The sequence below is a fragment of the Brassica rapa genome, chromosome A05 (assembly GCF_000309985.2).
Source record: "Brassica rapa cultivar Chiifu-401-42 chromosome A05, CAAS_Brap_v3.01, whole genome shotgun sequence".
In the NCBI taxonomy this organism is placed as follows: Eukaryota; Viridiplantae; Streptophyta; class Magnoliopsida; order Brassicales; family Brassicaceae; genus Brassica; species Brassica rapa.
In genome coordinates, this window is record NC_024799.2 from 522,714 (window position 1) to 547,860 (window position 25,147).

The 25,147-nt window shown below is 28.8% G+C and overlaps 2 protein-coding genes and 2 long non-coding RNA genes across 5 annotated transcripts in view; 2 read left to right on the forward strand and 2 right to left on the reverse strand.

The window, feature by feature from the left end:
* The first annotated feature begins 1,282 nt into the window (after nt 1-1,282).
* On the forward strand, nt 1,283-5,450 carry LOC103867727 (pentatricopeptide repeat-containing protein At3g60960, mitochondrial). Its single transcript, XM_009145824.3, has 2 exons — nt 1,283-3,686; nt 4,305-5,450. Exon 1 carries the CDS (start codon nt 1,330-1,332, stop codon nt 2,635-2,637), a length of 1,308 nt encoding a protein of 435 aa, XP_009144072.1. The 5' UTR covers nt 1,283-1,329; the 3' UTR covers nt 2,638-3,686; nt 4,305-5,450.
* Nucleotides 4,555-11,179, reverse strand: LOC117134034. Of its 2 annotated transcripts, none has more exons than XR_004458145.1 (2): nt 7,918-11,179; nt 4,555-6,880 (listed from the first exon to the last, which is right to left on the reverse strand). It is a non-coding gene; the product is annotated as an uncharacterized LOC117134034 (long non-coding RNA). The 2 variants fall into 2 exon arrangements; XR_004458144.1 differs by having other exon boundaries at nt 6,077-7,576.
* A 212-nt stretch (nt 11,180-11,391) lies between these two features.
* LOC117134035 overlaps nt 11,392-25,147 on the reverse strand; it is a 28,949-nt gene continuing 15,193 nt past the window's right edge. Inside the window, exons 2-3 of the long non-coding RNA XR_004458146.1 lie at nt 13,818-15,910; nt 11,392-13,470 (exon numbers count right to left, since the gene is read on the reverse strand). This is a non-coding gene — a long non-coding RNA (uncharacterized LOC117134035). The remainder of the gene's footprint in view (nt 13,471-13,817; nt 15,911-25,147) is intronic.
* LOC103866414 (transcription factor PIL1) lies at nt 17,781-23,232 on the forward strand. Its single transcript, XM_009144329.3, has 6 exons — nt 17,781-20,560; nt 20,686-21,193; nt 21,277-21,384; nt 21,493-21,558; nt 21,659-21,724; nt 22,003-23,232. The coding sequence occupies exons 1-6, from the start codon at nt 20,490-20,492 to the stop codon at nt 22,384-22,386; spliced, it is 1,203 nt and encodes a 400-aa protein (XP_009142577.1). The 5' UTR covers nt 17,781-20,489; the 3' UTR covers nt 22,387-23,232.

A 25,147-nucleotide genomic window follows, 5' to 3' on the forward strand; every position in this document is an offset into this window, starting at 1 on the left:
AACAATATATTTATTTAGAATATATTTTAGATTCCTGCCGATTCGCCCTCTGACTTTGTTTCCACTCCAAGTCAAGTCTTTTAAAGTTGAACCGAAAACAAGGTTCGACCATGATGTAGCCGGATTCAATCTTATTACTGGTTTAACTATGAACCAGTCATGTAACCAGATTAAATTTCTTTTTTTTTTTTGTAAAAAAGCCAAATTAAATTTCAACACTATTAAACTGAATAAATCATTAAAATATACTCTATTCGAGATGATATGGAGGGAAATGAATGACAGGAATCATCTCAAGAAGCCAAGACAAGCATAGCCAATTGGCTAAGATTATTGACAAGACAATTCGCGACCCAATCATGGCCACAAGATATTGGGAGAAACCGCGTTTGAGAAGTCTTATGCAAGACTGGTTTATAACTCATACTTAAATCAGATTTTTTCTTACATAATTTCTTATGCATTTCTTTTATTGATGATTAATAAATTTAACATTTCATCAAAAAAAAATTGAACATGCATGAATATGGCCGTAAATCATACATCACAATAGATGAGATTAACAACACAACTTCCAAACTAATCTCAAGTGTTAGACAATATATTTTTATATTATTTTACGGTAAGTATATCGTTTGAACAATATGTGGTGATTTTGTCACTAAGACCATCATTATCCGAAGCTCTTAAGGATCCATTTCCCAGTTAATCGTCTTTTTGTTGCATCTCTCTATTATTATATCTGTGAAACCCTATGACTATGTTGTAATTTCTACGAGGTAAGATATTTTATATTCATGACAATCATACTAGTGTATTGCTCATAATTGTGGTTGTAGTTTTTTCTTGATAATTTAAGAAAGTTTTTTTAATATCAAGATTATTAATTATCTTCCTTACTCTCTCTCTCTCTCTCTAGTATAATATCTTCTTAGTTTTTCCCTCTTTAGTATAATAAATTTCCGATTATATTGTAAAATATATCAATGATTAAAAATGAATTTTTATGATATTATATCATTCCTTCTTTTTTGGTTGGTAAAGGAAGGAAAATATATTATTGAACTATCGATCCTTGAGTTTGCATCTATTCCAAGGTAATATAATATTTCCCCATAACATCAAATTATTGAAATAGGAAATGGTTATAAATCAAATCTTTCTATAAGAGATAAGGACATATCTTTGAGCTAAATATAATATAATTATCGATATACATAATACATAAACCCTAGGACTCTAATCATATCGTTGTATAAGTAGCGTAGTACAAACACACACAGTTCATCAGAACGAATACAAATCTTTGAAAACGATACCTCTGGAGCGATGTCCCTAACCCGCCGCATTAACCTTGTGGTTGGCCTCTCAAAGTCTCTACAATTCTCAAATCGTCGTCACATGTCCACCGGCGTGGCCTCAGCTACCGTGGCACGCTACCCGCTTGGAAAAGACCTCTCCTGGCTTCCCAGGAACCCGACGTCCGAGGATGTAAACCGGGCGGCGGATCTCGTAAAGGGGCGTCCGGTTTCTCTGCTATACAGAGTCTTGACGATGATTGAGCTTTCAGATGTTGACGGAGCCGTTGAGTTGGCTCGTCTCTGTGTCTTGAAAGACGATAGTCGTCGCCACGACACCATCCTCATATGCAACGCCGTCATCGGGGCCATGTGCCAAGCGAAACGTTTCGAACAAGGCATCGGTCTGTTCCATTACTTCTTCAACGAGAATAACATCGTCCCTAACATCGCCTCGTTCAACTACGTGATCAAAGCCTTTTGTGAGCTAGGCCGTGTCGACGACGCCCTTCAACTCTACCGTCACGCTGCTCGGTTCGGTCCCGACAAAGAGACATTCAGTCTTTTGACTCAAGCCTTGGTCCACGCCTATGGCTACGAGGAAGCTGGAATATTCGTGGGATTAAGTAGATGCTTAACTACGGCGGATGATTGGACGCCCATGCTCATTGAGATTCGTGGGCGCTTGGATCAGATGAATGCTGAAGATGCTGATGATTACTTTCACACGAATAGGCTGAAGTTCGATGATGATGATGATGATGGAGTTTTCAAATCGATTGCTACGATATTTGTGGAATATTGGCTCAAACATGGCAATGAAGAGAAAGCAATGGAGTGCTATAGCACTATCCGTACTTGGGAAAGCTTGCCTGCCACCACCGGGAACACCCTTTTAAGGATTTTGCTAGAAAATTGCAAGAGAACTGAGGCTGGGGCCTTGATCGAAGTAAATGCTAAGGACTTGTACCACAACATGTTGAAAAAACACAAACGTTTTGATTCAGAGACCATTAACATAATGGTGGACTACTGGTTCGATATTGGCGAGGTTAACAAGGCCATGGAGACATTCAACGAGTCACAACAGGGAAGAAAGAGGATGGTTCGGTGTTATTGTAACGTGGTCGCTAGGCTTTGCGAGCGTGGGATGATGTCGGAGGCTGAAGGTTTGTTTGAGGACATGTGTTCAGACAAAGACTTGTCTCCTCCTGATGTGTCTACATTCAGATCCATGGTCAATGGATATGTTCGCGCTGGAAGAGTTGATGACGCCATCAAAACCTCGAACAAATTAGCAATTTTGAAACTGCGCAAGGTTTCTATTTATGAGGACTGATGTTAATTTACTTCCCTAATTAAGAGTTACTACTTGTCGCTGTATCGTTTTGCTTTTTACCTTGCTGTAGTTTGCGTTGACTATTGCTCTCATCATGCTCATTGCACCTTCGTGGTTGTCAAAAACCCAAGCTCAAGCACTAGAGTTAAACATTTACTTAAAATAATAATAATAAAAAATAATAACATTTACTGATCAGACGTTAAGAGGAATGACCGTAGATTTGTAACTTATAAAGTTATAAAACATGTTTTTTTTTTCTTTATAAAACATGTTTTTACATCAGTATTGCCACAACATTTACTCACCAAAGTGTTAGTAGTTTAGTAGTAGTGATAAGAATTTAGTTTTATTGCCTTGGGTTCCAATCATTTTGGGGACGAATGATTATTTTTTAAATCTGAATTTTAAAGTATAATTTCAGATCTACGAGAAAATATAGATTTAGAGCTAAGAATTTTCCTGGTAATAAAAAACATTTACGGTCATTTTATAATAGAAAGAAAATAACAAACTTGTCATAGTAGATCTATCTTTCCTTATTTTTTTTTTCTGATTTTCCTTTACAATAGAGAGAAAATATAGATGTTCTATTTTTTTATCAGTTAATTTAATAAAACTTCATATGCTCCTTAAATCAATGAACAAATCACAATAAAATCGTTATTTTAGAGAAACAAAGACAAAAAATATGTTAAACCTCTCTAAACCTCTCTGACCATAGTTGTATATTAGTTCATGATATAAATATGCATTAAAAAAATATAGTCATATTTTTTGAATTTTTTTCAAAATCTATGTGCTAACCCCTACAAAATATTCAGTTTTTCGGTAAACGGTTAATATACTTAAGCTGATAATCTTTAGTTTTTTTAAAAAAAATTTCTAACCACATTTTACATTTGTATTAATGTATTCTAAACTCTATTTCATGTTACATGGGCATCGTCTATTTTTTATCAGTTAATTTAGTAAAACTTCATATGCTCCCTAAATCAGTGGATAAATCACAATAAAATTCCTATTATAGAGAAACGGAGACAACAAAAGTTCCAAAACTCTCTGACCATAATCATATGTTAGTTCTTGATACAACTATGCATTAAAAAAATATTGTAATATTTTTTGAATTTTTTTCTCAAAATCTATGTGTTAACCCTTACAAAATATTCAGCTTTTCGATAAATGGTTAATATATTAAAGCCTATAATATTTAGCGTTGGTTTAAAATTTCTAACCAAATTCTATATTTGTATTAATGTATTAATGTATTCTACACTCTCTTTCAAGGTACATGGGCATCATTATATTTTTTTTATCAGTTAATTTATTAAGACTTCATATGCTCCCAAATCAATGGACAAACCACAATAAAATCTCTATTCTAGAGAAACGGAGACAACAAAGATTCCAAACCTCTATGACCATCATCATATGTTAGTTCATAATACAAATATGCATTAAAAATATAGTGAAATATTTTTCGAATTTTTCTCAAAATCTATGTGTTAACCCTTACAAAATATTCAGCTTTTCGATAAATAGTTAATATACTGAAGCCTATAATCTTTAGTGTTATTTTAAACTTTCTAACCACATTCTACATTTATATTAATATATTCTAAACTCTCTTTCATGGTACATGGACATCACTATAGTTTTTAAAGGTTCCAAAACTCTCTGACCATAATCATATGTTAATTCTTGATACAACTATGCATTAAAACAATATTGTAATTTCTTAAAAATATTTTTCAAAATCTACGTATTAACCACTTCAAAATATTCAATTTTTCGATAAATGGTTAATATATTGAAGCCTATAATATTTAGTGGTTTTTTAAAATTTCTAACCACATTCTACATTTGAATTAATGTATTCTAAACTCTCTTATATCGTACATGGGCATCGTTCTATTTTTTTTATCGATTAATTTATAAGACTTCATATGCTCCCCAAATTATTGGACAAACCACAATAAAATCCCTATTCTAGAGAAACAGAGATAACAAAGGCTCCAAACTTCTCCGGCCATCATCATATGTTAGTTCATGATACAACTATGCATTAAAACCATATTGTAATATTTTATTAATTTTCTTCAAAATCTATGTGTTAACCCCTACAAAATATTCAGTTTTTCGGTAAATGGTTAATATACTGAAGCCTATAATCTTTAATGTTTTTTTTAAATTTCAAACCATATTTTATATTTGAATTAATTTATTCTAAACTCTCTTATATGGTACCTCGACATCGTTCAATTCTAAATGCTCTATATAATGAAATTTACACTCTTTAGTGTTGTTTAAAAATTTCTAACCACATTATATATTTATATTAATGTATGCTAAACTATCTTTCATGGTACATAGACTTCACAATATTTTTAAAAAATTTAATTTAATAAATTTTATATACTACTAAAATCTGTAAACTAAACACTATAAAATATATATTCTCTAGAGAAACGGACACAACATACATTTCAAACCTCTTTGACCATCATCATATGTCTGTTAAGAATGGAACTACGCAATAAAAAAAGATTGTCAAATTTTTTGATTTTTTCTCGAAATCTGAAGGTTAACCTCTACAAAATTGAGTTTTTTCGGGAATTGCAATATATATTGAAGTTTACATTCTTTAGTGCTGTTTAAAAATTTCTAACCACATTCTAAATTTGTATTAATGTATTGTAAACTCTCTATCATGGTACATAGACAGCACTATAGTTTTTAAAAATTTATTTCATAAATTTTATATACTACTTAAATCAGTGGACTAAACACTATAAAATATATATTCTCTAGTTAAACGGACACAACATACATTTCAAACCTCTTTGACCATCATCATATGTCTGTTAAGGATGCAACTATGAATAAAAAAAGATTGTCAAATTTTTTTTGATTTTTCTCAAAATGTGAAGGTTAATAACCCCCTACAAAATTGAGTTTTTTCGGTAATTGCAATACATATTGAAGTTTACACTCTTTAATGTTGTTTAAAAATTTCTAACCACATTCTACATTTGTATTAATGTATTGTAAACTCTCTTTCATGGTACATAGACATCACTGTAGTTTTTAAAAATTTAATTTAATAAATTTTATATACTACTTAAATCAGTGGAATAAACACTATAAAATATATATTCTCTAGAGAAAAGAACACAACATACATTTCAAACCTCTTTGACCATCATCATGTGTCTGTTAAAGATGCAACTATGCAATAAAAAAAGATTGTCAAATTTTTTGATTTTTTCTCAAAATTCGAAGGTTAACCCCTACAAAATTAAGTTTTTTCGGTAATTGCAATATATATTGAATTTTACATTCGTTAGTGCTGTTAAAAATTTCTAACCATATTCTACATTTGTATTAATGTATTGTAAACTCTCTTTCATGGTACATATACATCACTATAGCTTTTAAAATTTAATTTAATAAATTTTATATACTACTTAAATCAGTGAACTAAATACTATAAATTATATATTCTCTAAAGAAACTGACACAACATACATTTCAGACCTCTTTGACCATCATCATATATCTGTTAAGGATGCAACTATGCAATAAAAAAAATTGTCAAATTTTTTAATTTTTTAATTTTTTCTCAAAATCTGAAGGTTAACCCCTACAAAATTAAGTTTTTTCGGTGATTGCAATATATATTGAACTTTACATTCTTTAGTGCTGTTTAAAATTTCTAACTACATTCTAAATTTGTATTAATGTATTGTAAACTCTCTTTCATGGTACATAGACATCACTATAGTTTTAAAAAATTTAATTTAATAAATTTTATATACTACTTAAATCAGTAGACTAAACACTATAAAATATATATTCTCTAGAGAAACGGACACAACATACATTTCAAACCTCTTTGACCATCATCATATGTCTGTTAAGGATGCAACTATGCAATAAAAAAAAGATTGTCAAATTTTTTGATTTCTTCTTAAAATCTGAAGGTTAACCCCTACAAAATTGAGTTTTTTCGGTAATTGCAATACATATTGAAGTTTACATTCTTTAGAGCTGTTTAAGAATTTCTAAACACATTCTACATTTGTATTAATGTATTGTAAACTCTCTTTCATGGTACATAGACATCACTATAGTTTTTAAAAATTTAATTTAATAAATTTTATATACTATTTAAATCAGTGGACTAAACACTATAAAATATATATTCTCTAGTGAAACGGACACAACATACATTTCAAACCTCTTTGGCCATCATAATATGTCTTTTAAGGATGCAACTATGCAATAAAAAAAGATTGTCAAATTTTTTGATTTTTTCTCAAAACCTAAAGGTTAACCTCTACAAAATTGAGTTTTTTCGGTAATTGCAATATATATTGACGTTTACATTCTTAAATGCTGTTTAAAAATTTCTAAACATATTCTACATTTGTATTAATGTATTTTAAAATATCTTTCATGGAACATAGATATCACTACAGTTTTTAAAAAATTAATTTAATAAATTTTATATACTACTTAAATCAGTGGACTAAACACTCCAAAATATATATTCTCTAGAGAAACGGACAATAAATACATTTCAAACCTCTTTGACCATCATCATATGTCTCTTAAGGATGCAACTATGTAACAAAAAAGGATTGTCAAATTTTTTGATTTTTTCTCAAAATCTGAAAGTTAACCCCTACAAAATTGAGTTTTTTTCGGTAATTGCAATATATATTGAAGTTTACATTCTTAAATGTTGTTTAAAAATATCTAAACACATTCTACGTTTGTATTAATGTATTGTAAACTCTATTTCATGGTACATAGACATTACTAGAGTTTAAAAAAATTAATTTAATAAATTTTATATGCTACTTAAATCAGTGGACTAAACACTATAAAATATATATTCTCTAGAGAAACGGACAATAAATACATTTCAAACCTCTTTGAACATCATCATATGTTTGTTAAGGATGCAACTATGCAATAAAAAAGATTTTCAAATTTTTTGAATTTTTCTCAAAATCTGAAGGCTAACCCCTACAAAATTGAGTTTTTTCGGTAATTGCAATACATATTGAAGTTTACATTCTTTAGAGCTGTTTAAAAATTTCTAAACACATTCTACATTTGTATTAATGTATTGTAAACTTTCATTCATGGTACATAGACATCACTATAGTTTTCAAAAATTTAATAAATTTTATATACTACTTAAATCAGTGGACTAAAGACTATAAAATATATATTCTCTAGTGAACGGACACAACATACATTTCAAACCTCTTTGACCATCATCATATGTCTGTTAAGGATGCAACTATGAAATAAAAAAAGATTGTCAAAATTTTTGATTTTTTCTCAAAATCTGAAGGTTAACCCCCTACAAAATTGAGTTTGTTTCGGTAATTGCAATATATACTGAAGTTTACATTCTTTAGAGCTGTTAAACATTTCTAACCACATTCTACATTTGTATTAATGTATTTTAAACTCCCTTTCATGGTACATAGATATCACTATAGTTTTTAAAAATTTAATTTAGTAAATTTTATATACTACTTAAATCAGTGGACTAAACACTATAAAATATATATTCTCTAGTGAAACGGACACAACAAACATTTCAAACCACTTTGACCATCATCATATGTCTGTTAAGGATGCAACTATGCAATAAAAAAATATTCTCAATTTTTTTGAATTTTTCTCAAAATCTAAAGGTTAACCCCTACAAAATCGAGTTTTTTTGGTAATTGAAATACATATTGAAGTTTACATTCTTTAGAGCTGTTTGAAAATTTCTAAACACATTCTACGTTTGTATTACTGTATTGTAAACTCTCTTTCATGGTACATAGACATCACTATAGTTTTTAAAAATTAAATTTAATAAATTTTATATACTACTTAAATTAGTGAACTAAACACTATAAAATATATATTCTCTAGTGAAACGGACACAACAAACATTTCAAACCTCTTTGGCCATCATCATATGTCTATTAAGGATGCAATTATGCAATAAAAAAAGATTGTCAAATTTTTTGATATTTTTCTCAAAACCTAAAGGTTAACCCCTACAAAATTGAGTTTTTTTCGGTAATTGCAATATATATTGACGTTTACATTCTTAAATGCTGTTTAAAAATTTATAAACACATTGTACATTTGTATTAATGTATTTTAAAATCTCTTTCATGGTACATAGACATCACTATAGTTTTTAAAAATTTAAATTAATAAATTTTATATACTACTTAAATCAGTGGACTAAACACTCCAAAATAAATATTCTCTAGAGAAACGGACAATAAATACATTTTAAACCTCTTTGACCATCATCATATGTCTCTTAAGGATGCAACTATGTAATAAAAAAGGATTGTCAAATTTTTTGATTTTTTCTCCAAATCTGAAGGTTAACCCCCTACAAAATTGTATTTTTTCGATAATTGCAATATATATTGAAGTTTACATTCTTAAATGCTGTTTAAAAATTTCTAAACACATTCTACATTTGTGTTAATGTATTTTAAACTCTATTTCATGGTACATAGACATCACTAGAGTTTAAAAAAATTAAATATAATAAATTTTATATACTATTTAAATCGGTGGACTAAACATTATAAAATATATATTCTCTTGAGAAACAGACAATAAATACATTTCAAACCTATTTGAACATCATCATATGTCTGTTAAGGATGCAACTGTGCAATAAAAAAAGATTCTCAAATTTTTTGATTTTTTCTCCAAATCTGAAGGTTAACCCCTACAAAATTGAGTTTTTCGGTAATTGCAATACATATTGAAGTTTACATTCTTTAGAGCTGTTTAAAAATTTCTAAACATATTCTACTTTTGTATTAATGTATTGTAAACTCTCTTTCATGGTACATAGACATCACTATAGTTTTCAAAAATTTAATAAATTTTACATACTACTTAAATCAGTTGACTAAAGACTTTAAAATATATATTCTCTAGTGAAACGGACACAACATACATTTCAAACCACTTTGACCATCATCATATGTCTGTTAAGGATGCAACAATGAAATAAAAAAAGATTGTCAAAATTTTTGATTTTTTCTTAAAATTTGAAGGTTAACACCCCTACAAAATTGAGTTTTTTCGGTAATTGCAATATATATTAAAGTTTACATTCTTTATAGCTGTTAAACATTTCTAACCACATTCTACATCTGTATTAATATATTGTAAACTCTCTTTCATGGTACATAGACATCACTATAGTTATTAAAAATTTAATTTAATAAATTTTATATACTACTTAAATCAGTGAACTAAACACTATAAAATATATATTCTCTAGTGAAATGGATACAACATACATTTCAAACCTCTTTGACCATCATCATATGTCTGTTAGGGATGCAACTATGCAATAAAAAATTATTCTCAATTTTTTTGAATTTTTCTCAAAATCTGAAGGTCTACAAAATCAAGTTTTTTCGTAATTGCAATACATATTGAAGTTTACATTCTTTAGAGCTGTTTAAAAATTTCTAAACACATTATACATTTGTATTAATGTATTGTAAACTCTCTTTCATGGTACATAGACATCACTATAGTTTTTAAAAATTTAATTTATTAAATTTTATATACTATTTAAATCAGTGAACTAAACACTATAAAATATATATTCTCTAGTGAAACAGACACAACATACATTTCAAACTTCTTTGGCCATCATCATATGTCTGTTAAGGATGCAACTATGCAATAATGAAAGATTGTCAAATTTTTTGATTTTTTCTCAAAACCTGAAGGTTAACCCCCTACAAAATTGAGTTTTTTCGGTAATTGCAACATATATTGACGTTTACATTTTTAAATGCTGTTTAAAAATTTTTAAACACATTCTACATTTGTATTAATCTATTGTAAACTTTACTTCATGGTACATAGACAGCACTAGAGTTTAAAAAAAAAATTTAATAAATTTTATATACTACTTAAATCAGTGGAATAAACACTATAAAATATATATTCTCTAGAGAAGCGGACAATAAATACATTTCAAACCTCTTTGACCATAATCATATATATGTTAAGGATGCAACTATGCAATAAAAAAAATTGTCAAAATTTTTGATTTTTTCTCAAAATCTGAAGGTTAACCCCTACAAAATTGAATTTTTTCGGTAATTGCAATATATATTGAAGTTTACATTCTTAAATGCTGTTTAAAAATTTCTAAACACATTCTACATTTGTATTAATGTATTGTAAACTCTCTTTCATCCTACATAGACATCACTAGAGTTTTAAAAAAAATTAATTTAATAAATTTTATATACTACTTAAATAAGTGGACTAAACACTATAAACTATATATTCTCTTGAGAAACGGACACAACATACATTTCAAACCTCTTTGACCATCATCATATGTCTGTTAAGGATGCAACTATGCAATAAAAATATTGTCAAATTGTTTTAATTTTTTCTCAAAATCTGAAGGTTAACCACTACAAAATTGAGTTTTTTCGGTAATTGCAATATATATTACATTCTTAAATGCTGTTTAAAAATTTCTAAGAATATTCTACATTTTTATTAATGTATTGTAAACTCTGTTTCATGGTACATAGACATCACTTGAGTTTAAAAAAAAATTAATTTAATAACTTCTATATACTACTTAAATTAGTGGACTAAACACTATAAAGTATATATTCTCTAGAGAAATGGACAATAAATACATTTCAAACCTCTTTGACCATCATCATATGTCTTTTAAGGATGCAATTATGCAAAAAAAAAATATTGTTAAAGTTTTTGATTTTTTCTCAAAATCTGAAGGTACCCCTACAAAATTGAGTTTTTTCGGTAATTGCAATATATATTGAAGTTTGCAATCTTTAGAGCTGTTTAAAAATTTCTAAACACATTCTACATTTGTATTAATGTATTGTAAACTCTCTTTCATGGTACATAGACATCACTATATTTTTAAAAATTTTAATTTAATAAATTTTATTAACTACTTAAATCAGTGGACTAAACACAATAAAATATATATTCTCTAGTGAAACGGACACAACATACATTTCAAACCTATTTGACCATCATCATATATCTGTTAAAGATGCAACTATGCAATAAAAAAAGATTGTCAAATTTTTTGATTTTTTCTCAAAATCTGAAGGTTAACCCCTACAAAATTCAGTTTTTCGGTAATTGCAATACATATTGAAGTTTACATTCTTTAGAGCTGTTTAAAAATTTCTAAAAACATTCAAAATTTGTATTAATGTATTGTAAACTCTCTTTCATGGTACATAGACATCACTATAGTTTTTAAAATTTTAATTTAATAAATTTTATATACTGCTTAAATCAGTGGACTAAACACTATAAAATATATATTCTATAAAGAAACGGACAATAAATACATTTCAAACATCTTTGACCATCATCATATGTCTGTTAAGGATGCAACTATGCAATAAAAAAAGATTGTCAATTTTTTTGATTTTTTCTCAAAATTTGAAGGTTAACCCCTACAAGATTGAGTTTTTTCGGTAATTGCAATATATATTGAAGTTTACATTCTTTAGTGCTGTTTAAAAATTTATAAACACATTCTACATTTGTATTAATATATTGTAAACATTCTTTCATGGTACATAGACATCACAATAGTTTTAAAAAATTTAATTTAAAAAATTTTAAATACTATTTAAATCAGTGGACTAAACACTATAAAATATATATTCTCTAGTGAACCGGACACAACATACATTTCAAACCTCTTTGACCATCATCATATGTCTGTTAAGGATGCAACTATGCAATAAAAAAAATTCTCAAATTTTTTGATTTTTTCTCAAAACCTGAAGGTTAACCCCTACAAAATTGAGTTTTTTCGGTAATTGCAATATATATTGAATTTTACATTCTTTAGTGCTGTTTAAAAATTTATAAACACATTCTACATTTGTATTAATTTATTGTAAACATTCTTTCATGGTACATAGACATCACTATAGTTTTAAAAAATTTAATTTAATAAATTTTAAATACTATTTAAATCAGTGGACTAAACACTATAAAATATATATATTCTCTAGTGAACCGGACACAACATACATTTCAAACCTCTTTGACCATCATCATATGTCTGTTAAGGATGCAACTATGCAATAAAAAAAATTGTCAAATTTTTTGATTTTTTCTCAAAACCTGAAGGTTAACCCCTACAAAATTGAGTTTTTTCGGTAATTGCAATATATATTGAATTTTACGTTCTTTAGTGATGTTTAAAAATTTCTAACCACATTCTACATTTGTATTAATATATTGTAAACTCTCCTTCATGGTACATAGAAATCACTAAGTTTTTTAAAATTTAATTTAATAAATTTTATATACTACTTAAATCAGTGGACTAAACACTATAAAATATATATTCTCTAGAGAAACGGACAATAAATACATTTCAAATCTCTTTGACTATCATTATATGTCTTTTAAGAATGCAACTATGCAATAAAAAAAGATTGTCAATTTTTTTGATTTTTTTCTCAAAACCTGAAGGTTAACTAACCCCTACAAAATTGAGTTTTTTCGGTAATTGCAATATATATTGAAGTTTACATTCTTAAATGCTGATTAAAAATTTCTAAACATATTCTACATTTGTATTAATGTATTGTAAACTCTGTTTCATGGTACATAGACATCACTACAGTTTTAAAAATTTTAATTTAATAAATTTTATATACTACTTAAATCAGTGGACTAAACACTATAAAATATATATTCTCTACAGAAACGGACAATAAATACATTTCAAACCTCTTTGGCCATCATAATATGTCTCATAAGGATGCAACTATGTAATAAAAAAGGATTGTCAAATTTTTTGATTTTTTCTCAAAATCTGAAGGTTAACCCCTACAAAATTGAGTTTTTTCGGTAATTGCAATATATATTGAAGTTTACATTCTTTAGAGCTGTTTAAAAATTTCTAAACACATTCTACATTTGTATTAATTTATTGTAAACTCTCTTTCATGGTACATAGACATCACTATAGTTTTTAAAATTTAATTTAGTAAATTTTATATACTACTTAAATCAGTGGACTAAACACTATAAAATATATATTCTCTAGTTAAACGGACACAACATACATTTCAAACTTCTTTGACCATCATCATATGTCTGTTAAGGATGCAACTATGCAATAAAAAAAGATTGTCAAATTTTTTGTTTTTTTCTCAAAACCTGAAGGTTAACCCTACAAAATTGAGTTTTTTCGGTAATTGTAATATATATTGAAGTTTACGTTCTTTAGAGCTGTTTAAAAATTTCTAAACACATTCTACATTTGTATTAATTTATTGTAAACTGTCTTTCATGGTTCATAGACATCACTATAGTTTTTAGAATTTTAATTTAATAAATTTTATATACTACTTAAATCAGTGGACTAAACACTATAAAATATATATTCTCTAGTGAAACGGACACAACATACATTTCAAACCTCTTTGACCATCATCATATGTCTGTTAAGGATGCAACTATGCAATTAAAAAGGATTGTCAGTTTTTTTTTATTTTTTCTCAAAACCTGAAGGTTAACAACCCCTACAAAATTGAGTTTTTTCAGTAATTGCAATATATATTGAAGTTTACATTCTTAAATGCTGTTTAAAAATTTCTAAACACATTATACATTTGTATTAATATATTGTAAACTCTGTTTCATGGTACATAGACATCACTATAGTTTTTAAAATTTTAATTTAATAAATTTTATATACTGCTTAAATCAGTGGACTAAACACTATAAAATATATATTCTATAGAGAAACGGACAATAAATACATTTCAAACATATTTAACCATCATCATATGTATGTTAAGGATGCAACTATGCAATAAAAAAAGATTGTCAACTTTTTTTGATTTTTTTCTCAAAATCTGAAGGTTAACCCCTACAAAATTGAGTTTTTTCGGTAATTGCAATATATATTGAAGTTGACATTCTTTTTAGCTGTTTAAAAATTTCTAAACACATTCTACATTTGTATTAATTTATTGTAAACTCTCTTTCATGGTACATAGACATCACTATAGTTTTTAAAAATTTAATTTAGTAAATTTTATATACTACTTAAATCAGTGGACTAAACACTATAAAATATATATTCTCTAGTTAAACGGACACAACATACATTTCAAATCTCTTTGACCATCATCATATGTCTGTTAAGGATGCAACTATGCAATAAAAAAATATTGTCAAATTTTTTGATTTTTTCTCAAAATCTGAAGGTTAACCCCTACAAAATTGAGTTTTTCGGAAATTGCAATACATATTGAAGTTTACATTCTTTAGAGCTGTTTAAAAATTTCTAAACACATTCTACATTTGAATTAATGTATTTTAAACTCTCTTTCATGGTACATAGACATCACTATAGTTTTTAAAATTTTAATTTAATAAATTATATATATACTACTTAAATCAGTGGACTAAACACTATAAAATATATATTCTCTAGTGAAACGGACATAACATACATTTCAAACCTCTTTGACCATCATCATATGTCTGTTAAGGATGCAACTATGCAATAAAAAAAAGATTCTCAAATTTTTTGATTTTTTCTCAAAATCTGAAGGTTAACCCCTACAAAAATGAGTTTTTTCGGTAATTGCAATATATATTGAAGTTTACGTTCTTTAGTGCTGTTTAAAAATTTCTAATCACATTCTACATTTGTATTAATTTATTGTAAACTCTCTTTCATGGTACATAGACATCACAATAGTTTTTAAAATTTAATTTAATAAATTTTATATACTACTTAAATCAGTGGACTAAACACTATAAAAAATACATTCTCTAGTGAAACGGACACAACATACATTTCAAACCTCTTTGACCATCATCATATGTCTGTTAAGGATGCAACTATGCAGTAAAAAAAGATTCTCAAATTTTTTGAATTTTTCTCAAAATCTGAAGCTTAACCCCTAAAAAATTGAGTTTTCTTGGTAATTGCAATACATATTGAAGTTTACATTCTTTAGAGCTGTTTAAAAATTTCTAAACACATTCTACATTTGTATTAATGTATTGTAAACTCTCTTTCATGGTACATAGACATCACAATAGGTTTTAAAATTTTAATTAATAAATATTATATACTACTTAAATCAGTGGACTAAACACTATAAAATATATATTCTCTAGTGAAACGGAGACAACATATATTTCAAACCTCTTTGACCATCATCATATGTCTGTTAAGGATGAAACTATGCACTAAAAAAAGATTGTCAATTTTTTTTTATTTTTTCTCAAAATCTGAAGGTTAACCCCTACAAAATTGAGTTTTTTCGGTAATTGCAATATATATTAAAGTTTACATTCTTTAGTGCTGTTTAAAAATTTATAACCACATTCTAAATTTGTATTAATGTATTGTAAACTATCTTTCATGGTACATAGACATCACTATATTTTTTTAAAATTTAATTTAATAAATTTTATAGACTACTTAAATCAGTGGACTAAACACTATAAAATATATATTCTCTAGAGAAACGAACACAACATACATTTCAAACCTCTTTGACCATCATCATATGTCTTTTAAGGATGCAACTATGCAATAAAAAAAATTGTCAAATTTTTTGATTATTTCTCAAAATCTGAAGGTTAACCCCTACAAAATTCAGTTTTTCGGTAATTGCAATATATATTAAAGTTTACATTCTTTAGTGCTGTTTAATAACTTCTAACCACATTATAAATTTGAATTAATGTATTGTAAACTCTTTCATGGTACATAGACATCACTATAGTTTTTAAAAATTTAATTTAATAAATTTTATATAGTACTTAAATCAGTGGACTAAACACTGTAAAATATATATTCTCAAGAGAAACGGACACAACATACATTTCAAACTTCTTTGACCATCATTATATGTCTGTTAAGGTTGCAACTATGCAATAAAAAAAATTGTCAAATTTTTTGATTTTTTCTCAAATCTGAAGGTCAACCCCTACAAAATTGAAAACAAAGGTTTCAAACCTGTCTGACCATCATCATATGTTAGTTCCTGATCATGGGCGGATCTATGGCCAAGGTAGGTGGGGCACGTGCCCCATACTATGTTAGAAATTTTTAACTTGTTGGTGTTTTATTAATTTAATTGCTGAGCCTCCTATAGATTGTGTGCCCCATGCAATGTAAAAATCAATTGCTAATGTTTTTACTTATTTATTTGTTGAGAGTAGATATATAAATATTATAATTGCATGTATATATATATATATATATATATATGTATACTTACTAATAATTCTTATGGTAATAATATTGATGTTCTCTGCACCTTTTTTTATTTTAACTTTTCATTTTATTTTTATTTTCCACGTTTATTTCTTTTTTTGTAACGTAGTTATTGCGTGTTTATTTTTTTATGACCGGTTATAATTTGTTATACGCCTGTAATTTTATTAAATATAAATTTGTGTAATTACTTTTTACTCTTTTTTGTAGAACAGAAGGCCACAAACAAATTTAAAATTAGAGTTAACAAATAATGAGCTAAAACGTAAAATGATAATTAAAAATTATTTGAATTCTTGAATGACAACCATATTTGAACAACGTTACCAATACACTAACAAATAATTCTTTCAAAATCAATCAAATAATACCTAATAGTTATGGTTCCTAAATACATACTTTTTGTGCTTAAGCTCAAATCAAAAACTGTTCCATAATCAAATTCTAAAACATATTACAACTATTATTTTGAATATTTTGTTATGTTATAAATTTAATTTGTGCTACATACCAATTTATTTTATGGGTCTGCCCATGTTCATGATATAACTATGCATTAAAATAATATTTTATATTTTTTGAATTTTTCTCAAAATCTATGTGTTAACCCGTTACAAAATATTCAATTTTCGGTATATGGTTAATATACTAAAGCCTATAATCTTTATTATTGTTTTAAATTTTCTAATCACATTCTCATTTGTATTAATGGATCTAAACTCTTTTTCATAATACATGGGCATTGTTCTTTTTTTTTATCAGTTAATTTAGTAAAACTTCATATGCTCATATGAAACATGATCATGTACGATGAACACTGATAGAGGGTAAGTCTTTGCCCAAACTAATTTGAGGGGCTATATATCTCTTGTTGACAGGAACATCACACCAAAAACTCATCTTACATTTTGAAGGAGGCATCGAGACAAAGCTGACAAAAAGAATCAATTCTGTCAATGAGGCAAGCCCTTGTTCTAGCGCTTAAGAATCAATTATCAATCATTAAACCATCATCATCTTCAAGCAATAATCTTATTAATCGGTGACTTTGTTTTAACAGTCTCCGAGAGGAAAGATATGCAGCTGAAGATGATTGTTACAAAATGTTTAAAGGATGATGTGTGTTAGATTGACCCACCCCGAGTGAGTCTCACAGAATCAATCACACACGTCGTATGCTCATTCTCCACTTAAAAAAACTTCCCAAACATAGATTACTTTCAGTAGAGGACGCGTGTCTTGGTTTCCCGTTCTTAGTAACTTACACAGAAAACAAGGTGATATATTCTGTGCAGTGGTCTCATGAGTTCACGTGAATAAAGATAAGTAGATTCATTTGCCTCCTCGTTTCAGTATTGAGATACTTTTCGGTGTTTATGTCAAACCACTCACTACAAACAACTTTATAACCCAACAGCCTTTATTCATTTTATGGTGGTTACGTTTTGGTTTCTCAACAAAAAATAATTAGACCAATACATATTATCTCTCCTACTATCACTCATGATATTTTTATACATCTCTAAACTAAAACAAAACCAGTTTTTTTTTTTCCTTTATACAGATATATGGTCTATCACTTGTGAGTTATGATATTTTTTCTTTATAAATATCGCAAAGAATTTTCATTTTTCGTATAAAAGATAATAATATTAGTAGTTTTTTAGGACATGGGTGGAGTAATGCGGTCGTGTAAAGGTATAATGCACAAAACGACGAGTTTATCTTTCTTTCACGTAAAAAACGACAAGAGTGGTGGTAGTTAGACTCTGAAAGAGGGAGGGGGAGACAAAATAACACAAGGGGGTTGATAAATCACGAGGCTTCACGTGAAGTGCACGTGAAGGTGGCCAAAAAGCCAAATTGTGAGTCCCATCTAAACATGCTTTTACAATTGGACCCAATCTTTATGGCGTGAAGGTTCTTTCCACTCACGTGGACCTCTTTCCCGAGTTTGCCCGTCTCTCTCACTAGCACAACTACATTATCACTGTGTTAAATTCCATGCAGTATTTTTACTATTCGCTCACTAATCTCTCTAATTAATTTATAAATTATTTTGTTTATTTTCCATGGAAGATACATTCTTAGATCTACTGTGAACAAAAGAACAAATATAGTGGGGAAATTTTAAAAATTAAATGGTTATTTGCTGCTTGCTAGACCATACTATTTACATGTCTGTACAATTTATTATTTATGAATATGGAAAAATGGAAATATAGGTTCCCAAATTATTTATTAGTTTTTTTTAAAAAACGCTTAAATTATTTATTAGTTTACGTTGGACATTTTTTTTTGTCATTGCATATAAAACTTCATGTTGTAGAATAAAAGTGAATTTTTTCCTAAATCTCTAAATTAATATATAGATATATATATATAGGCTTCGAAGAAATTAGTTGCATTATTGTTGGAGGATCGTCGGAAGAGATTTTATGGTCCACCGTTATATATTTGCATGGTCCACCGTTATATATTTTATACATACATGTATATCATGACAAAAGTATCATAAAGTGTAAATTCTCGAGATTTAGTTATTAAGAAACCTACACAAGAAAATATCTAAAAGTATTTTACAGACTATGGTTAAGTACTATATGATAAAAGCCGAATCATAACATCAGGCGTGAAGAGAAATAACCTTACTTGTAACTTATAAAACATGTTTTTACAGCAGTATAGTCACAACATTTACTTTTTCATAACAAAAGACCGTAGTTATAACATTTACTGTCATTTTAAAATGGAGAAATAAATAAAATAATAAGTTGTCAGCGTAGATTTGACTTTCCTTATTTTTATCTGATTTTTTTTTTCTTTTTTTGGAGCACAGAAAAATGGAGCGGTGGAGAAGAGAAGTTGGTCATAGTTAAACTCATAAAAGGTTGTCTCTCTGGGAGTCTTTCTTTGTCTTTCACTATCACCCATACACTCTTGTCTTCTCCCACACTATCCGAGGTCGAGGTACGTATAGCTGCAGTTACCCACATATCAATTCCAATAATATTATCAAGACCTATAACTATGAGATATACACGTACTCTTTTATTTACTAAATAATTTTACTACGTACTAAATGTCTAGTTAATTCGAACCTCTTCTTGTTATGATTTTCTTAAAATATTATAAAGCATTCAAAGCTTCATTTAACAAGCACAAATATACCTTCACTAGCGTCCATTGTTTGTGTTATGAAAGCATAGTGTATATCGAAGGCACAAATACGGTAGATATGAAATTTATCCGTCAGAACTCAATCCTAAAGTAACGAGTATACTACTTTTCAGAAAAGAAATAAATGCTTCTTTTTATTTATTAAAATAAGAATTTACAAAAAGGGTTGCAAGTACGGAATATAAGTATATATATATACGTAAATGCACCTCTTCATGAATCATGTGAACCCCAAGAAAGAAGACCAAAGTGTGAATTCTAAATCTCTCCCATTCTGCAACTCATAAACACCAAAAAAAGCTTCGTTCAATTTACTTCGATGGGAAAAAATCTCTGTGCATCGTCCTCCCAACCAAACATGATTTCTCCATCATCGAGCTTAAAACCAACGTAAGTTTTTTTTTTCCTTATTTCATCTAAATACTTAAAGATTTATATATGCATATATACACTTATATACGTAAGTGGTACGTACGTGAAGTGATGTTTGTATATACGTGACTCTTTTTTCGCAGATTAAACGATCAAGATTATATGGAACTGGTTTGCGAAAATGGGCAGATTCTTGCAAAGAGTCGAAAAACCAACAACAACGGCTATTTTCAGAATCAACGAAGGCAATCGATATTGGATTTGTACGAGAGCGAGTACGATGAGAGTTTCAAGAAAAACATCAAGAATCATGAAGAGACACAAGTTGTTCCTGTGAGTGACGAACAAACTAATAATAAAAAGAGGACTAAACCCTCCAAGAATGAATTAGAGAGAGATCTTTTGAAAGGCAGCAAACGTTTTGAGTCACCAACGTTGAATGGTTATTCTTTGAATGGTTTAAAGAATGTTGAAGTTATCAAAGCTCCTCCTGATGAGCAATCTGAAGCTGTTGGAAGATCCACAAAATTGTATTTTACGCCTTCATCTATGCTTTCTCGAGGAACTTCTAGAGATCTAAGTAGTTCTTCAAAGAAGAGGAAGTGTGGAGACAATGAAGAAGAAGAAGAAGAAACAACTTATCTAAGTAATGTAAGATTAAGTTGATGGTTCATTAGTTTTTTCTTAATTCTTTTATATGTTGGATCCTCATTTTTTTTTCTCTTGTTATGCAGAGTTCGGATGATGAATCAGATGATGCTAAAACACGAGTTCCTGCGAGAACAAGAAAGACTATGGCTAAGAGAAAACGAAGCACTGAAGTCCATAGGTTATCTGAAAGAGTGAGTCTATAGCATTATATACACTATTAACTCAAGAAATTTCACCTTAACAAAAAAAAGTTATGAATTCAAATGAAATGAAACTAATGGAAATAATATGCAATACAGAAGCGAAGACACGAGATCAGCAAGAAAATGCGTGCTTTGCAGGATCTACTACCTAACTGTTACAAGGTTTGAGATTACTTAAAATTAAATTACATTACATTTTTACTTAGAGAGTTAATCTTCTCTCGGTGGAGATTTCTGAATATATGTTTTATATATATTATAGGATGATAAGGTATCATTGCTGGACGAGGCGATCAAATATATGAGGACTCTTCAACTTCAAGTTCAGGTAATCAAAATAATACATCAATCCAGTAAAGTCTCATGGACATTCATGTCTACAGAGAAAAAAAAAACTATTTAGTACTAAAGTGTTTTTCTTATCAAATTTTCTTTTGTTTTGCGTTTGGCTAATTTTAATTCTACGATATAAAAACGATTCTCGATTAAATCACTAAAAATAATTGAAAACTATAAACGTAAACACTAATGAACAATCATAATATTTTGCTACAATTTTTTTTAGATGTTAGATAGTACCTAACGTGTCCTAATAATCGTTTACAGATGATGAGTATGGGAAATGGATTTATACAACCATCTGTGATGCTACCAATGGGTAATTACTCTCCCATGGGTCTAGGAATGCATATGGGCGCAGCAGCAACAACACCATCACTACCACAATTTATGCCTATGAACGTTCAAGGAACCGGTTTTCATGGGATTACCAATGCATCATCACAAATGCTAAGTGCCTTTCTTAATCATCCCACAGGACTAATCCCAAACTCTCCCATCTTTTCTCCATTAGAAAGCTGCTCTCAGCAACTGGTCACTCCTTCATGTTTTCCTGAGACTCAAACTACTTCCTTTAGTCAGTTTCCAATGTCTGGGTCGACCACGAACTTCGAAGATGCTATGCAGTTTAGAGGAAGCAGTGGTTATTAATCATTGTTCGCTGAACTTAAAGATTTGTAGATAGTTGATGATGTCTATTATTTTCAAAGTGGACGTACAATGTTCAACTATAAGCTATAACTTGAATCATGGAGTGTATAACAGTCTCAAATAGAGGATGTGCATTTGCATAAATAATAACAAAAAAAGAATTGCACAATAAGTGAAAACAGAACATGAATGTATTCTCGGGATACAGTAATTCCGAGTCGTTGAAGTGTAAAATTGAACTTTCGACAATGTACGTACGTCTGGTCTGATCAGAGGATAGCAGATTAGGGTTTCTAAACTTTCCTAATTTCCTCAATGTGGTTTTTTTTTCAGTGGTAATGAAATTAAACGGCTTCGAGAACCTCGGGCTTGACGGGATTTTTAGTGGACTTAATATTCTTTATTAAGATTTTTTTTTTTCTGATAACCTTTATTAAGTATTACTAGGTTAATACCCGAGCTACGCCGCGGACAAAGATATTATATAAATTTTGTATTTTCACAGAATTAGTATTAATCTAATTTGATAATGTAATTTCTGCAGCTCTTGATAGTGTATCAAATTTGCTTAAACAATTTCAAAAAGCATACACACTAATAGATATTATAAAAATTTATCCTATAATGATAAGCATTACTTTTTATGATTAATTTTTTATGATTAATATAGCATTTTTTGTAGAGCAATTCTTCTAAATAGATCATTTTCAATTTTTAGTCACAAAAATAGATCACAAGGAGGAAAATGACCAAAATATCTCATTTAATAAGTAAAAGGACCCTAACACCATAGATATATAAAAAATAAAATTAAAATAAATTTTAAAAATTAAAAAAAAATAATTTTTGTTATAGTTTTAGATTATATGTTTTCAAATTTGAATTTTTTTTATAATTATTTTTTTGAAATTTTCTTTTTGTAATTCGAAAATAATTTTTGAAACTATTTTTAAATTTTTTATTTTTAATATTTATTTTTTTGTTTTATAAAATTTTAAATCTCAATCTCAAATCTTCACTTTTAACTTTAAACTCTAAAATTTGAATTAGTTAACCCTAGAGATATAAGTGTATATTTAACTTTTTAATGAAACATTTTGATCATTTCAATCTTTAGAGTCTATATTTTTCATTTGTGACAAAAACGTTTTTTAGTGATATCATAGTGTAATTTTCTTTTTTGTCTGCCATTAAATATTATTTAATATCATTTTTTGTTATTATTTATTTTAAAATTATTAATTTTATAGTATTTACTTCTGTTAATTATTTAAAAAAAAAATAAAATAAAAGTTTATTTGTAACTAAATCGGATTATAAATTGGTATTTCTTTACGATATGAAATTTGGATACATGGTTTACAATTAAAAATTGGTTACAATTACAAATTGGTTAATTAACTAAACCAATTGATTAAACCTAATTCAGCTGTCAAACAAAGCTCTTCTTCAACCTACGCCGTCAATCAGTCCCGCTTCAGTACCATCTCCGATGCTGCTGCTCTTCTTCGCCGACGCCGCCACTGCTCTTCTTCTTCGCCGACGCCGCTGCACTGTCTTTTCCGACGTCTGTCTGATGAGTCTCGAGGACGACGAGCTCGGCTCCGACCCCGCTGCTCTGTCTTCTCCGACGTCTGACTCGTGAGTCTCAAGGACGACGAGCTCGGCTCCGACTCCGTTGCTCTGTCTTCCCCGACGCCGCTGCTCTGTCTTCTCTGACCGTCTGACGTGAGTCTCGAGGACGACAAGCTCGGAGAGTTTATGGAGATCTGGAGGGAGAGTGCCGCGGATCCCCTTCTGTCTGAGCTGGTTCCTCGTGATGCAGCTGCTCCCGTCTCATTGGACGGTGTCCCATTTGCAAGGGTTGGGGTTTGACCAGCCCACGTCTGAAAAAAATTGCATAAGGAGAGAAGGAGACAGAGGAAGAGGAGGAGGAGAAGAGATAGGTAATCTTCGTAATTTTTTTTTTCTCATTACGGCTGAGCGAAACTGACGTGGACGTACAAAATAATTAGATTGGTTACTCAATTTTTTTCATTTGATGACATGTCAATCTCACATCCATTTTAAAATCTGAGGTGTCATGCTCTGGAGAGAACCAAGCCTAATTATTGTGTTGATTATGAAACGCCGAAAACAGAGGAGTTAAGTGATGAAGATAGACTCAACCATTGGAGCACAGACAAAAAATATCTCATAACATTAAGAGACTTTAAGTGGGTATATCGGTTAAAGATGCTCTCACAAGTCTCATATGGACATAGAATTTCTTATATTATTAGCGGCTGGTAGATAATACATTAATGTGAAGATTCTTTCTTCAAAAACGATGACTCCTGTTTAAAAGTTAACATGATACTCAAAGAAAGTGGATGGTTAAATCTGAACCAATTCTTTTAGAATATAAAAATGAAAAATTCTAACTACTTTTAAAATATGAAGCAATGCATAGTAGTAACACAGGAAACGGAAAAGGGTTTCATCTGGAACTCCACTTCTTTTTTAAAAAAAAATGTCTATTACGTAACAAAATATGCCACAGAAACATTTTGAAACTACGCTATCTTTTATTTTTTTATTTTTTATTTTTGTAACACTGAATCTACGCTATCATCATACCATATATGCAAGGTTCACTTTATTTAACTAATTACGTTTTCCCCAAAATGGAAATAACAGACGTTTCTGCTTACTTCACATGTTCACGATAGAAGTCACTCTCCTTACACTCATTTTACAAATTCAAAGTATAGGATTTATA

Bases quoted from the DNA above. Each gene is read 5' to 3' on its own strand.
- LOC103867727 (XM_009145824.3), top strand. From the start codon at position 1,330: ATGTCCCTAACCCGCCGCATTAACCTTGTGGTTGGCCTCTCAAAGTCT.
- LOC103866414 (XM_009144329.3), top strand. From the start codon at position 20,490: ATGGGAAAAAATCTCTGTGCATCGTCCTCCCAACCAAACATGATTTCT. The intron at 21,194-21,276 runs GTAAGATTAAGT...CTTGTTATGCAG, and splicing joins AAACAACTTATCTAAGTAAT to AGTTCGGATGATGAATCAGA. The intron at 21,385-21,492 runs GTGAGTCTATAG...TATGCAATACAG, and splicing joins TCCATAGGTTATCTGAAAGA to AAGCGAAGACACGAGATCAG.